Here is a 14,972-nt window from a genome sequence, read left to right on the forward strand (position 1 = left end):
TTCTGGTGGTGAAGTGAGGATGGTGAAGGGGTGGAGGTGAGGTGGGATGTTTTTTTTTTTAGTCAACAGTTAATGGAAAACCACTTTTTTGTTATTATTTACTGAATGCTATGCAGCATTTTATGATACACTACATTGACAACTTTTCTAGGAAAAATTTCATTCATTAAGTGAGGCTGCTTGTACGTAATATTATATATTAAAAATTTTTGGTCTTAGATTTTGTTGTATTAGGACCATAACAAACAATATTTACACTGGTTTTATAAATGTTTCAGGTGCATCATCCTCTGCACGACACACTTTGGGAAAGCAGGCAAGTAAATTTTGTCTGAAAAGTGTGTCAGTTTATACAGTATTTGTAAAGGGATGTATGAATGAAGGTACACACATAAATACAGTATATGTGTATATTTACACTGATCATCTGCAACCAATTACGAGTAAAAAAAAAAAACTCAAGTACACACAACTATCAATAACGCCTGGAACTGTGAACCTGATGAGTGTTGTGTGGGCATAGGCATTATACCTACCTTATCCATAATTAAAATCCTTATCCGATGATTACTTGCACAGTAATTATTATTATTGAACATTATTACTACTTTTACTGATTATTATTATTATTACTGTACATTTTACTACTACTGCTGTACAGTATTATTATTATTACTGTACATTTTACTACTACTATTGTACAGTTATATTACATTATTACTGTACATTATTATTACAGATTATTATTGCTACTACTACTGTACTGTACAAATTTGTATTATTATTACTACTACTACTGCTGTTCAGTATTATTATTATTGAACATTATTCTTATTATTAATTACCGTACATTATTATTATTATTATTACTACACAATATTATTACTACTACAGTACAGTGTTATTACTATAACTGTACAGTATTACTATTATAATTACTGTACAAATTATATTATTACTGTACAGTATTAGTACTTTACTATTATTATTACTGTATTATTGTATATTACTGTATTATTATTACTACAGTACTACTATAGAGTATTAGTAGTATTATTACTGTACGGTATTATCATCATCATCAATTTGGTTTATCACCATACACAGGTGTTTCAAGAAATAATTCAAACTGAAGAACAATTGAAAAATATAAAGGCATGGAGGTACAATATAGTACTTAATCTATTCACTAAAACTGGTTTCAAGTTATTACATAATCAAAAGTGATTCCAAACTGTGATAAAAATGCTGTGAAATTTTAATAACTTAGGTGTGGTGAAGTTACGCGTATATGCAAGCATTTCACATTTCAAGTCGATGCAAACATGTGTGTTGAGCTCCCTGTCATCCAAAAAGTTTAGTACTTGGAGCAATTATTGACTGAACATACAAAAATGAACTGTTGCTCTCCCAAAAAAGATCATACTGTTTTATTAATCTTGTTGAGGTCATGATAAAGTAACCAAACAAACGTAGTGTATATTATGCCTGGGATTGCTTATTAAGGCCTAAGACACGTTAGGATGTTTAATTATTGTTACACTTTTTGTTCCATTATCGTTCCACTATTGGAATACTTCAGTACCATTTGGAGTATTCCATTAGTACAAAATAAAAACATTTTCATTACAAAAGTATATTTTTGTATGTTCAACCATATAACTATATGAACTATAATTTTTGGAGGATTGGTTGCTTTTAAGATATAGTCCAGAAACATGGTGGGAAGAGAAAAAATGAGAATATATCCTTGCTGAAAACAAATGAACGTTTTTTTTTATATAAAAACAGGTATGATAGAAGCATACTGAATATCCATTTAATTTATAGCATTAAATACTGTAAATGTATACTGCAAAGTACATGAGCCTCACCTCATCTAGGCTTGTGTTAAGCAGTGCTTCACTTTGTTTTTGTTGTTCCCTTGACAACTTTTGCCGCTTGTCCTCATCTGATATATCCATTAGTTGAGGTTTTCTTATCACTCTCCCCGACTTTGTTATAGAGGCCAGCTTTTAAAAACAATAATATTTGTCAATCTCACACTCTTATGTAATATGTACAGGAAAAAATACTATAAACAATGCTTAGTGGTCATCTTCACCAAATTTTAACTAACCCCTTGCAGAAACTTGACAAACAGAACTATGTAAAAAAAAAAAAAAAAGTACAGTACAATATTATCAGTACAACAGAGTGATCAATATATTTATAACTGGTAAATTACTACCTTCACTGGATACCATAACACTACAGACATCCTCATACAACTACTGTAACATGCGATATTATTTGGGAAAAAATACCGAGGGAGTGTAAGAGTGTAAATCACGAAAATTAACATGTGATGAAAAATTTGAGTGTCAGACAGCGAGGCAGATGCAGACGAATATTGATTGCATGGCCTGCACTGTGGAAAATCAGACGGGTGGCACTCTAGACACGACGAAGTCAATGACATCATTAAGAGGAGCCTTGCCTCTGCCCAGTGTCCAGCGGCGAGTGCTGCACAATCTATTGAACCATAACTCTGCTAGTTTTGCTGGCCGACTAGATGGAATCACATATTCCAATGTCTGCCACCCTTGGAAGGGTGGCAGACAGTTGGCGTGAGACTACTTGCATATCCACCCTGGCAACCACATACATCAACCTCTCTGCTGGCCAAGCGACACAGAAAGATACAAGTCGACCAAGTACATGGAATTAGATCACCAGTACAACTTTGTTCCAATAGGATCTGAGTCCCTAGACCCATGGGGAGAGAGTGCAAGAAGATTTCTTAAGGAGCCAATAGGTAAGTTTTTAAGTTGTTCAATGTCAACCAATATTTATTGACTAGTTGTATATGAAAAGGGCTGCAATTGTTCCAAGTTTCTGTACTGCAGCCTAAATAGAAAGGGAGATTTTTTTTTTTCAACAAATATTACACATTTTCAAGCGAGTTCAAAACTTTCACCTTTTCAGATATAATCATTCTATGACACTTTTCTGACATATTAGCATATAATAAAGGATCTGAAGCCGGGGATTTTCCAAAACATTTTTCGATTTCTTAATACAAATAGTCAAAGTTCCCCAAAAAAATTATGCAAATATATCGTGTTTATTGCTATTATAAAATCAATAAATGAACTTAGGGAAACAAAACAGCCATAGATTTTAGAGACATAACCTTTACATATAAGGTATAAGTTTCATGTAAATTGAATAAAAATGAAAAAGTTTGAAGTCGTTTATGTTACTTGAAAAATAAATCATTAAAATATAGTCTAAGGTGCTGCCATCTGTGGCAGAGGATGACATCAACCAATTTCCTTCAAAATTGGCACCCTTACAGATAGGCTTGCATGCAGTCAGGAGTACAGTACAGTGTAAGTTTCATGCAAATCGTCTGATAAACAAAAATGAAAAATAAAATAAAAAAATTAACTAATTTTTGTTTAATAAAACTAATTATAATTTGTTTTTAATATATACTATTGTGATAGCTGAGAGTCAGACATGATTTCAGTTGACACTTGTGTTTGATAATCTTTTTTGACCATTTTGGAACATTTTTGACACATTATTCAATATTTTTTCTCCCTTCCTATTTATGCTACGACGCTGAGACTTCGACCAGATGAAACCCTTTTCATATACAACTTGTCAAAAAAGTTTGATTGAAATCGAATGAGTTTTCATTTATTGTCTATTTTTGTGAGATAGAGGTAACTTGGCCCCTTAAGGATCATGGTTCCAGGCTAATTGACACAAGAGAACCTAGAGGGGCAAGTTTACTCTTCCAGCGCCTCAGTGTCATGATCCAGAGGGGAAAATGCCCGCTGCATCCTCAGTTCCTGCCCAGCGTCGGAGGAGTTCGAAGAAATCTACAGCCTCTAGGAAACAAACTTCCTCTTATTTCCTCTTAATGTTCATTTTTTGCAAACAATCAGATATGTAACTGTATAACCTTGCATAATCAAGTGTACAACATAAAAGGGAGGAGGTAGAAGTGATCACCCATACATATTCACAGTTATGTGGCAAGTTTTTCTCTGAATGCTTTGTGTTCCCTTCTTTGAAGCTGTGGGTCCCTGCAATTGCAGCAGAGGTGATACCCCCCCCCCATACATATACATACATATGTATATATAACTGAAAACTCACACCCCAAGAGTCATACATTCAGTTGCATGTATGCCTGGGGCCCATTTAGGCTTGTTTGCATGCATGCATGCATGCACACATACACGCACACATACACACACATTATGTACATATATTGCCTCTTGCAGGAATAATCATGGTAATAAAAGGGTTAGAGAGATAATATGCTCTGCAAAACTGCATATACAGGCTACTTAAATAGGACTGAACTTGAAAATTATTTTTCAAAATTATAAATAAAATAGTAAAATGACTAGTATTTACCTCTTCTGCACTTTCTTTAGATCTGCATGATGTTTTAGTTGGGGAAGAACTTTCTCTTAATGATGTATGATTCTCCAGACACTCGTCCTGTGAATCTTGAGAATCTGTAGAAGGTGAATTAACTACACACACAGGTTCTATATTTGTATATAGTCTTTTAGATCGCTTATATGGAACTACTTCATCATGTGCTTGGATAGAACGTTTTATTCTACACACATCTGATCTACCCCTAAGTAATCTGTCGGAGGTGGTGGAATGTGATTCTGTAGCTTTTGTTCCCGAGCTTATAGGCAATTCCGACCGTCTTCTGAGGCTTAATTTTTTTCTTCTCTCACGAGCACTTAAACCTACCGAGGCCCCACTACTTTCAGCAGATTCAGTGGTTGCCACACTTGCAAAAGAATTTCCTTCCTGTGTAAATATACATGGTGGCTTAGGACTTACATTCAGTTGCTCCTCTGTAAGATCATTCTTTCCAGAACTTTTAGAGGCTTTTTCATTTTTTTGCAGCTCTCTTTGCGAGTCATGGTTACTACTAATACACTTATCTAAGATTTTATCACTACCATCACCCTGCCCAACACTCAAGTTTTGTACTAACACAGCTTCATCTTTGGTTTCACACATTTGTACTTTGCTTGTAGGAATAATACCTTTCACTTCTTCCTCATCTGCCATATCTTTATAGTCCTCTGTTCCATTACATATCAAATCTTCAATCTCATCAGCAAAATTATGCTTCTGTTTCCTGTCATCTTTATTAACAAGCTTAATTTTTTGTTCAGGACTGTTTTTTACATTTAAGCCCTTGGTTTTCTTTGGACTACCTGAAGTTATTTTTCTCAATTCGTTGAAATTTATGGTACCAAAGAAAAAGCCATCTTCTGTTTTACGCTTTCGTGGTCTCCCATAACGGCTAGTAGCAGCAGTCATAAATTCTTCCTTAAATACATGTTTCAATTCCTGGTCTGATAATGCACTTTCCCCACTTTCCTGGTTAATCTTCGGTTTATTCCTTAATACTCTGACTTCTCCATTACAAGGAGAATAATCACCACATTCTTCACTTTCAAACGATCTACTTTTTGTTTTCTCTTCAATTATCTCCACAGACTCGGAATTACTTTTGGCCTCTTGCATCTCACTTTCTGTTGCTAATTTTTTAATGTCAACTGTACTGACTTCTGGGCTATGATAAGCTGTAGTTAGATTCCCATATTCATCAAAACACAATACTGGCCGAGCAACAGCTGTTTCGTTTAAGTTGCCAGAAGAAGCAGATGGAAAATCAACTTTCACCTTATCATTTACTTGCTCTTGATCTTCCTCACTTATTTCTGCCTCGCTCTCTGTTGACGTGTGCTCCATGTCCTCACTACTACTATGCCAGTTTTTTACATTTTTGCCTAATTCATATTTATTATTTCTCATCCATCTTTTGTTTCTCAATTCAATATGACCATCCACATGACCCCTACTTCCAAGCCACTCATCATCTAAATAATCGGCACTATATTTCCCTTCTTCCTCTGTGCTTAGTTTACATTCATCTGTACTATACTTTGCTTCATCCTCTTCTGCACTATCCTTGGCATCTTCCTCTCCACTGGATTTGCCTTCATCAGCACTGTACTTTGCTTCCTCCTCTGTGCTCAAGTTGGTGTCATCCTCTTCTGCACTGTATTTGGTATCTTCCTCAGTGCTAAATTTATCTTCATCATCTGCACTGTACTTTTCCTCTTCATCTTCGGCAACAAACTTTTCTGCGCTGAAACTGTCTTCCTCCTCTGCGCTAGACTTGACACCGTCATTCGCTTCACCTTGTAGCCAACCTTCCCCTATTCCATCATCGTTACTTATACCATCACAAATCTTTTCTTCTCTATTATCATCATCATCAGCAATCCAATTTTCCATGCTGTTTTCCTGATGGATATTTACTTGGTCGTCATCTTCTGGTCTCCGGGAATAATGTACATCACATATTTCTGTGTCTCGAGACATGCTTTCTAGCTCTCTTGAAACCTCTGTGAGGTACAAGGTGCCATATTCCATGCCAGATCCAGAAGAGACATCATCCATCGAGGCTTTATAAGCCGTGTTGTCCAGATTAACTGCAACAGAGACAATTCAATTAATTTTACAATACTAAAAAAAAACAAATGCTTTAACAAAATAGAACTTCAATTACAATATTGTTGCAAAACTACCTACAGAAAAGTTTAGAAATTATTGGACAATTAAAGAATGCCACTTTTATAATTTGTTTGCAACTTGATTTACAGTATGTAGTTCATTACTTTGTACACAATCACCAAACATACAATTAAATGATACAGTAATTTACTAGCAAAATGTATTACTGAACTGTATATAATACTGTACAGTAGTTGTAAGAGAAGGGCCAAATAATTATCAGTTTATGGCTAATCTAGCAAACACACTACAGTACTGTATACATGGCAATACATGACTACAGTATTTTTTTTTTAAATTAAATCCAATAAATTTGACCATTAAAAAAGTAAATTCTAAGTTTAAATAATGTTTATAATAAAAATTAACACTGGCAACTGTAAAACAATTTCACATTAAAATCATTTTAAACAGATCCATTTAATTTAAATTTATGATATTGGACAGTACAGTAGTTATCTTGAGGTTATCTTGAGATGATTTTGGGGCTTAGCATCCCCGCGACCCGGTCCTCGACCAAGCCTCCTTTTTGTTACACCCCCACAGGAAGCAGCCCATAGCAGCTGTCTTACTCCCAGGTACCTATTTATTGCGAGGTGAACAGGGCATCAGAGTAAAAGAAACTGCCCATTTTATTTTCCGCCTCTACCGGGGATCGAACCCGGAACCTCAGGACTACGAATCCGAAGCGCTGTCCACTCAGCTGTCAGGTTAGTGCCAACATTTACAGAAGGAAAACTCAACCGTGATGCTTCCCACATTTTACTCAAGGTTTCATACAATTATAATGCATATTGATCAGCTCAAAATGAATTTACATTACAGTATGTATTTAAAAAAAAATATCAGAATATCAGAATATAATCAGAATTCAGAATATAACCTGCAACTAACATGTTTATAGTCATTTGTTTAGTTCTCAACTAAAATATGCCTGCAAAACATTTAGCAAGATTTTTATAGCATTCTAACAGAACGGCTGAATTCCCATCTTGTATACAGTATCAGCATTTTTGTACTTGTTTAACATCTTTCTACAGCATACCCATACACACACCTACAAATTCCAGTCCTGGCTACAACATACCCATACTGAAGCACTGCACCACAAAGAATTAACGAAGTTACAACTTCAAAGATTTTTATCTCAATGGAGACATACAAAATTTACAGCATTACTAAAGTTCATTCAAGGACTAATTGAAAAAATATGAAACAAATGCTGTACATTTGAAACAATGTACACGTGAAACAAATGCTTGAAAAATTTAAAGGTGTCCATCAGCCTCCTTGGTTAAGTTTGCATTACCACAAAATTAGTTATATACTGTATAGATACAGGTACAGTATTAATTAATACAGTAATGGAAAATGAAACCACAGTAACATGAAGTATCAATGAGGAAATCAGAAGCCATGAGGATGATTTGAACCTGCACACGCCCTCCTTATGGCTCCTACTGATTTTCTCATTAATACTTCACGTTAATGATCTCTTTGTGCATTTGAAGAGAAGCACAAGGGGGGGGGGTAGAACTCCTATACCACAGCCAAAGAGTGTATGAGAGCAATGTGTAAAACCCTGACGTAGGAACAGAGGATGCCTCTGGAACCCTAGAGGATTCTGTTGAATCCAAGGTTACATTTTTTAGCATACTGTACTGTATTATGACCTAGCAGTTTAGGACATCTACTTGGGAGTACCCAAGTACTACTGTGTGCAGATTCAAAACCTCCTCAATGCCCCTACTGATTTTCTTGAAAGCAGTAACCACCTGGCCTATTTAAAAGTGGACCACACTTGGCAAATTTCCCTACCCTTGGAAGAAGCTGAGTTTGTAAGACAATGTAAGTACAGGTGACTGACTACACAACTAGGTGAGTACAGGAGGCAATACAGTGGGCAAGCCAGTACTGTAGTAGATGATACTACAGTACATGGTAATTCATTAGTTTTCTACTAGTATGCAGCATTACTATTACTGTAGTTAGAGGACAGCTGTTTAAAATGGTTTGTTTTTAATAAGACCTTAAACAGGTGTTATATTAATGATTTTTTTAAAGTCATTAATAAAAAAAATAATGTCCGACCAAAAAATTGGAAATGAAAATTATAAAAAATTTCCAACGACTTATTGCAGTAAACTTACAGTGCTAAAAACTTTCAGTGTGCAGTGCCAAAATTTAAGCAAAGTTAAATAAGTTCCATGGTGCATACATAATGAAATTATGATTTGAATTTTCCCACCAAAAATTTGATACCAGTAAAATTAAAAAATATTACTTTATAAATACTGTATATATTTTTAATTATTTTAATTGAATTGTTTCAATTATGTTTTAAGCTCCCACAGGGGGAAAAAATACAAGAATAGCTGGCAACTACCCTCCAGTACTAACAGTGCAACCCTCCAGTACTAACAGTGATCCATAGTCTACCCAACTTGGTGCCATCTGTTGATAATTAGTAATTGTTCTCCGGCATATTTTGTGCACAGTACATAGGTTCCAAAAAAATATATATATATTTCACTTTAAAGTTACTGAAGAGGGGCTCTCATACTGTAGTACATTAATTACTAAAATAGAACATTAAGAAAGGCTCCTTAAAATAAATTGTATAACCCTAATAGCTGTTTTTAGAAGAGGATAAGTTTGATAACATTAACCTGTTACAGTAGTTTTGCAGACCATTTCACACATTAGTTTAGTAAAAAAAAAAAAAAAAAAAAAAGTAACTTTATTGCTATATGTAATTAGTCCATCTCTTCAACCCATTGTAAGTAATTATCAAAAGAAGGCGCCAAGCCAGAGAGACTGTAGCGTTGGACCCATGATGCAAACCTTTCTGCCATTCGCCCACAAGATGAGAATGAGGTCCATAGTAAACTAATTAAACAAACTCTTACTTGTGTTTAAGCCTCTTGGGATCACTACTACATTACGTTAGTTTGGTAAAAACTGGAATAGCTGTTGACGTAAGTATTAATTCGTGTAACTTTTTTTACATGATTTTTAGGAGAGGTTATATCAAGATTATAACTTGCTTAGCTAAATTAATTTGGATTTCAGTTCCTGAGACCATCATGTGCCTCTGTAACCTTTCACACTACCGCTCACAGGACAGATATAGGATGTATAATAAATCAACTGGACCAAAATACTAGAGACTGGCTAATATACTGAACAAAATCGAATGGGCCACCAACAAGATGAACTTGACGATCATTAAGTGCAAGACTGAATCTGTAAGGAATGTGGTATTTAGTAATAAATCTGCAGTACTATAGTTGGGTTCACTTGATTCTCACTTGGGAATCCCAAGGTCAAATTCCAGGCGAGACAAATAGTTGAGCACATTTCCTATCATCTAATGCTTCTGCTCACCTAACAGTAAATAGGTGCCCAAGAGTAAGTTTGCTGTGGGGTCACATCCTGCAGAGGGTCAGCAGTCTAACCTCGAGGGACCTTGATACAAGTCTTACATGCATATACAGGCTGCCTGTTTCTGATAAAATGAATTATTAAACAAGTGCTTCACTTATGAACTTATGTAAAGTGTTTAATCAACAGTAAATCCTTTCAGCCAGCATGTAAAATGCACATTCCTTTGGCCTGTATCCTAATACCAACCTGTATCTGAACTATCCACATTCCAAAGGTTATATATATCACTTTGTAATGTAGGTCTCTTTCTGGCATTTACCATTTTGGCGTCCTGATGACGCTCTCAGCGTCATAAAAACAATACACACAGAGTGGGGGATGACGCTCTCGGCATCATGCATTAATTTTTGCTTAGTCTTATTATTAAGTATAAACATTGTGAGTGAGTGTTTAACATTGGGTTGTGTGCTCACTGGCAATGCTCGGCCCACTTGCCGTACGATGCGGATGCCCTGCCGAGCATGCGAGTGATGATTAGTAATACACAAGGTTCATCACAGTGAACACTAATCACTATAAACTTTCTCCAAAGAGATCATAAGACTATCAAGTACTAAATTTGTATCACAGGGACCAAGAGTAAAATTCCTCATTTGCCCATATCACCATGGTAATACTAACAAAAAATTGGCAATTGAGCCATATGAACCATATGTATTACATAGTTCAAGTTGACACAACTAAACTTTTCTTTCAAATCTAGTCATGAAAATGTAAGAGGTGGTATGTAAGCGACGTACCGCTGTATCATCAACTGAAATTACGCAATATCCCATCAGTTCATATTACATATTAAGGATTTACCGAGCACAAATCCATAACTGTAGACTGTTTAACTCGACAGTAAAATGTGTACTTGGTTGTAACAACGATTCTTTGCGGCGGGGATCGTATTCCAGGAACCTGCCCGAGACGCTACACGTACTAGTGGCTGTACAAGAATGCAACAACTCTTGTATATATCTCAAATTAGGTATAGTCACAAATTTTAAATAATTTTGAGAATACTTAGGTAAATTTGAATTTTTCACAAAGTTTACTTTCTGCCTTTCTCCAATTATATTTAATAAAATTTAAACACTGCAAATTCTAATACTCTTACGGTACCCTTATGGCACTCTGGGTGCCACAGGCACAAGGCTGCGACCCTCGCATGCCGTCACGACCCTCATCAACCAAAGACAACTCAAAACACAAACTAGGCAAGCAAGCTCTGGAATTTTCTGCATTTATGCAACATTCAATTTTTCCACATTTTTCAAAGTAAACAAATTAAACTTTAAAAAGTAAAAATTGATCCATTCAAAATTTAAATATAACAATTTACTTTTCGAATTTCATACACGTCAAAAAAAAGAACCAGTTAATTATATTTGTCTAATTTTCAAACCTAATATGTCTTGAGGTGTTGACTTGGGCAGTTTAGGAGTGTTGGTGGACCAGAGACGCCCAGCCCACCATGGGGGCCAGCTGGGTGGTGAAGCCAGGTGGCACTAGGCAGGTGGGAGGCCCAGGACGGCCCTGTGCTGGCCAGGGTGTGCTGGGGGGGGCTAATGGACGCCCGTCTGGGGGTCACTACCAGTCACTCACAAACATAATACTCTTCCTCCACACGCACCTTGGTAATCACGCCACATTTGTACCTCTAGCGAGCCACTGCGCCTCCCGCCACCGTCTACCACACCAACGCCACACTGCCACAGAATAACCACAACAAAATCACCGGTGAGTGCCAAAACACAGCCGCCATTTCGATTTGTAAGTGAAATAGTGAGGAGATGAGCGGCCTGTTTCCCCCCAGCCTCCAGACTTGTGCCACTCTCAGAGGTGGTGGAGCCTCGAGGGCGGCTCCTGGCCGCTCCTGCCGCAGCCAGCCCGCACCTGCGGCCTCGCCTCCACCCTTACACGCCCTCCTCCCCGCCGCCAACAACAAATATCACCAACATACCCAATATTACAGGTTGTATTTACTTGGCCGTCGCTCCTCGCTGACAGCCATTGGTGTTTGGTGGCGCGGGAACCTTACTCGAATGTGATTGGTCGAGCCGCCGCCAGGTTTGAATGTCCAGACGCGCGAGCCTCGGCGTGCGCACCCCGCCGCCACCCGCCACCCAGCCGCCACCCTCCGCCGCCACCACCCATGTCTTCACTTATAGCCGCCACCAACACCTATCCTCCTGCCATCTCCTGCTGCCATTACCTACCGTCGACACCCGCTGTCGTTACTCTTCTCCGCCACCCACAGCCACCCTCCCGCTGTCACCACCCGCCACCATTACTCATGGCCGCCGCCACAACCTATATCCGACACCTTACCGCCGCCCCCAGCAACCGCTCTCCTGCCGCCCTCATCTTTCGCCGCCACCCACTGCCCCCTTCCTCCTCCAGTAGCCATCTCTGGCCGCCTCCGCCACCCTCCCCACGCTTTCCTCACACCGCCGCCACCCTCCATTCGCCTATTATCTGCCCTAGCCCATCCCGCCCACAACTAGACCTTGCCCCGCCCTCCAACTACCGCCACAAGTCCCTCCTCCACCCACCACCACTACCTACCCTAGCCCAGCCCGCCCACAACCAGCCCTATTCCCGCCCGCCCACAACTAGATCTTGCCCCGCCCTCCCACTACCGCCATTAGTCCCCCCCCCCTACCACTATCTACCCTAGCCCCGCCCGCCCACAAACAGCCCTATCCCCTCCCGCCCACTACCGACCCTAGCCCCACCCGCCCACCCAGTGACCTCAGGCCGCCGCCACATGACGACATCTTCCTCCCGCCGCCCTCTGCTCCTTGCCACTCTTATGTTTCTCTCACCACCCTCGACCTCCTTCGCGTAACAAGGTCATCAAATACACGAAATGAAATAATGATAGACTACATCTTAGATTGCCAAGAAGGATTTAATGTCCCTCATAAAAACAACCCGTCCTCGACTCAAGTCCATTACATTCAGCGGTCGACCCCACAGACGCATTCATAAATTTTTACATGCTGTTCATTCAAAACGGGAATTTTCTCAAGTATAAATTAATATTATAATATATTGGCATATTGTGTATATATAGGCATAGATTAGGTTAGGTCAGGTGTTTAGGTTCTGTTGGCGATTATTTGTATTTGTAGTACGTGGGTGAAGCATTTATAGCGTTGTCATTCGAACAAAAATCGTCAGTGAAACACTTGTTCCGGATATGTTCGAACGTCAGCAGTTGTGAGTCGTGTGTAAACCGCTTTTCATTCATAAACAGGGAGTTTGGCGGGTGCATGGAATCATTTTTGGATCTTTGTTTGGAGGACGGGCTGTAAAAACCACAAGCAATTTCATCCGGGATCGAGCCCTGGACAGGGATCGAGTCAACTGGACACCGATCCTTGACCACAAGCCAGTTACTCACTCAGCAGAAAATGGGGATCTGGTTGTACACCGATTAGCTAGCATGTTCCAGGACAAAATTATAAATATTAAAACTATAGTAGGTTAATGCTTAAGTTTTTGCCCGAAACGCTATGGATGCCTACCTTGAGGTTACCTTGAGGTGCTTCCGGGGCTTAGCGTCCCCGCGGCCCGGTCGTCGACCAGGCCTCCTGGTTGCCGGACTGATCAACCAGGCTGTTGGACGCGGCTGCTCGCAGCCTGACGTATGAGTCACAGCCTGGTTGGTCAGGTATCCTTTGGAGGTGCTTATCCAGTTCTCTCTTGAACACTGTGAGGGGTCGGCCAGTTATGCCCCTTATGTGTAGTGGAAGCGTGTTGAACAGTCTCGGACCTCTGATGTTGATAGAGTTCTCTCTCAGAGTACCAGTTGCACCTCTGTTTTTCAACAACTGCACATGATACAAATATAACAAAGACAGTAAAGACTGAGGAAGACTGTACAGTCCTGCATGAAAACTTTGACATACTCTAGATGTGGCACCACACTGGTGGCTGTTAAATTCAAAGCAGTTAACAGTAAAGTAATGAAGATGGGAAATTCATAATAGAAACCAAAGGAATATTCTGCATAAAAGAAAGAAAACTTCAAGACAAAAATACAAAAAGGAATCTGTGTAGCTGTAATTAAAACACTTGTACCAGAGGCACACCCTAACATGATAACATTAGTGGTGCATAGGAAATTGGCGAGCATGTTAACAACATTTCCTGAAGAATTCAGCTCCCAATATTTAACTCGCCTCGTTGATGCTCTGTCCACAGAGCATTCTCTCTCTCAAATCATATACACCGATGGTTCCCTACACCGCACCACGGGTGCAGCTGGAAGTGCAGTTGTTCTGACAATGGGCGATGGCTTGTACTTTGAGTGGGGAGTCCGTATAAACAACTGGGCCTCTACCCTTCAGACCGAACTATTTGCCTTGATCCTTGCACTGAAATGTGTACAAGTCTCCAAACTTGATACATTAATTGTGACTCCTTATCATCCTTAATTGCTCTCAACTCTTTAAGACATAACTGTAACATGCTCGTGTCCGAAGCTAGACACAAATACAACAAAATTATTAAGGATGGTAACAGAGTCCACTTCATGCGGTCTCCATCTCATGTTGGCCTCCGAATGCATGATAGAGCTGATAAGTTAGCCAAAGAATCTGCCTATAAAGGAGATGTTGAGTGTAACCTTGGATTGTCAATGAGCAATCTGAGAGCAGCAGTACACCGAGAACTTCAACAAGATCTTGTAGATCTGAGGCAAAGTGAAATTGACACCAGTAATTCCATCTATCATCATACTATCATGCAAGAGGAGCCACACATCTATGGTTCATCCAATAAAATCAGCAGACTTCTAGATGTTACTACTGCTCGGCTTAGACTCGGTTACAAGTATCTCTGGGAATTCTCATTATCTGCCGATGTAGATCTGACCAAATGTAAACTGTGTCAACAAAATTATTCGCACACCCTCC

At 38.9% G+C, this 14,972-nt stretch overlaps 1 protein-coding gene across 9 annotated transcripts in view; it reads right to left on the reverse strand.

The window, feature by feature from the left end:
- NSD (Nuclear receptor binding SET domain protein) overlaps positions 1-12,149 on the reverse strand; it is a 53,716-nt gene extending 41,567 nt beyond the window's left edge. For 2 of the 9 annotated variants that reach the window (XM_069322020.1, XM_069322015.1), the window contains exons 1-3: positions 12,011-12,149; positions 4,417-6,533; positions 1,875-2,012 (exon numbers count right to left, since the gene is read on the reverse strand). In XM_069322020.1, the coding sequence (XP_069178121.1) occupies positions 1,875-2,012; positions 4,417-6,501 (2,223 nt within the window). In that variant the 5' untranslated portion in view covers positions 6,502-6,533; positions 12,011-12,149. The other 7 variants (XM_045768301.2, XM_045768296.2, XM_069322022.1 and 4 more) reach the window with 5 other exon arrangements.
- Between the last annotated feature and the right edge of the window lie 2,823 nt (positions 12,150-14,972).

Source organism: Procambarus clarkii, chromosome 10 (assembly GCF_040958095.1).
Source record: "Procambarus clarkii isolate CNS0578487 chromosome 10, FALCON_Pclarkii_2.0, whole genome shotgun sequence".
NCBI lineage: Eukaryota > Metazoa > Arthropoda > Malacostraca > Decapoda > Cambaridae > Procambarus > Procambarus clarkii.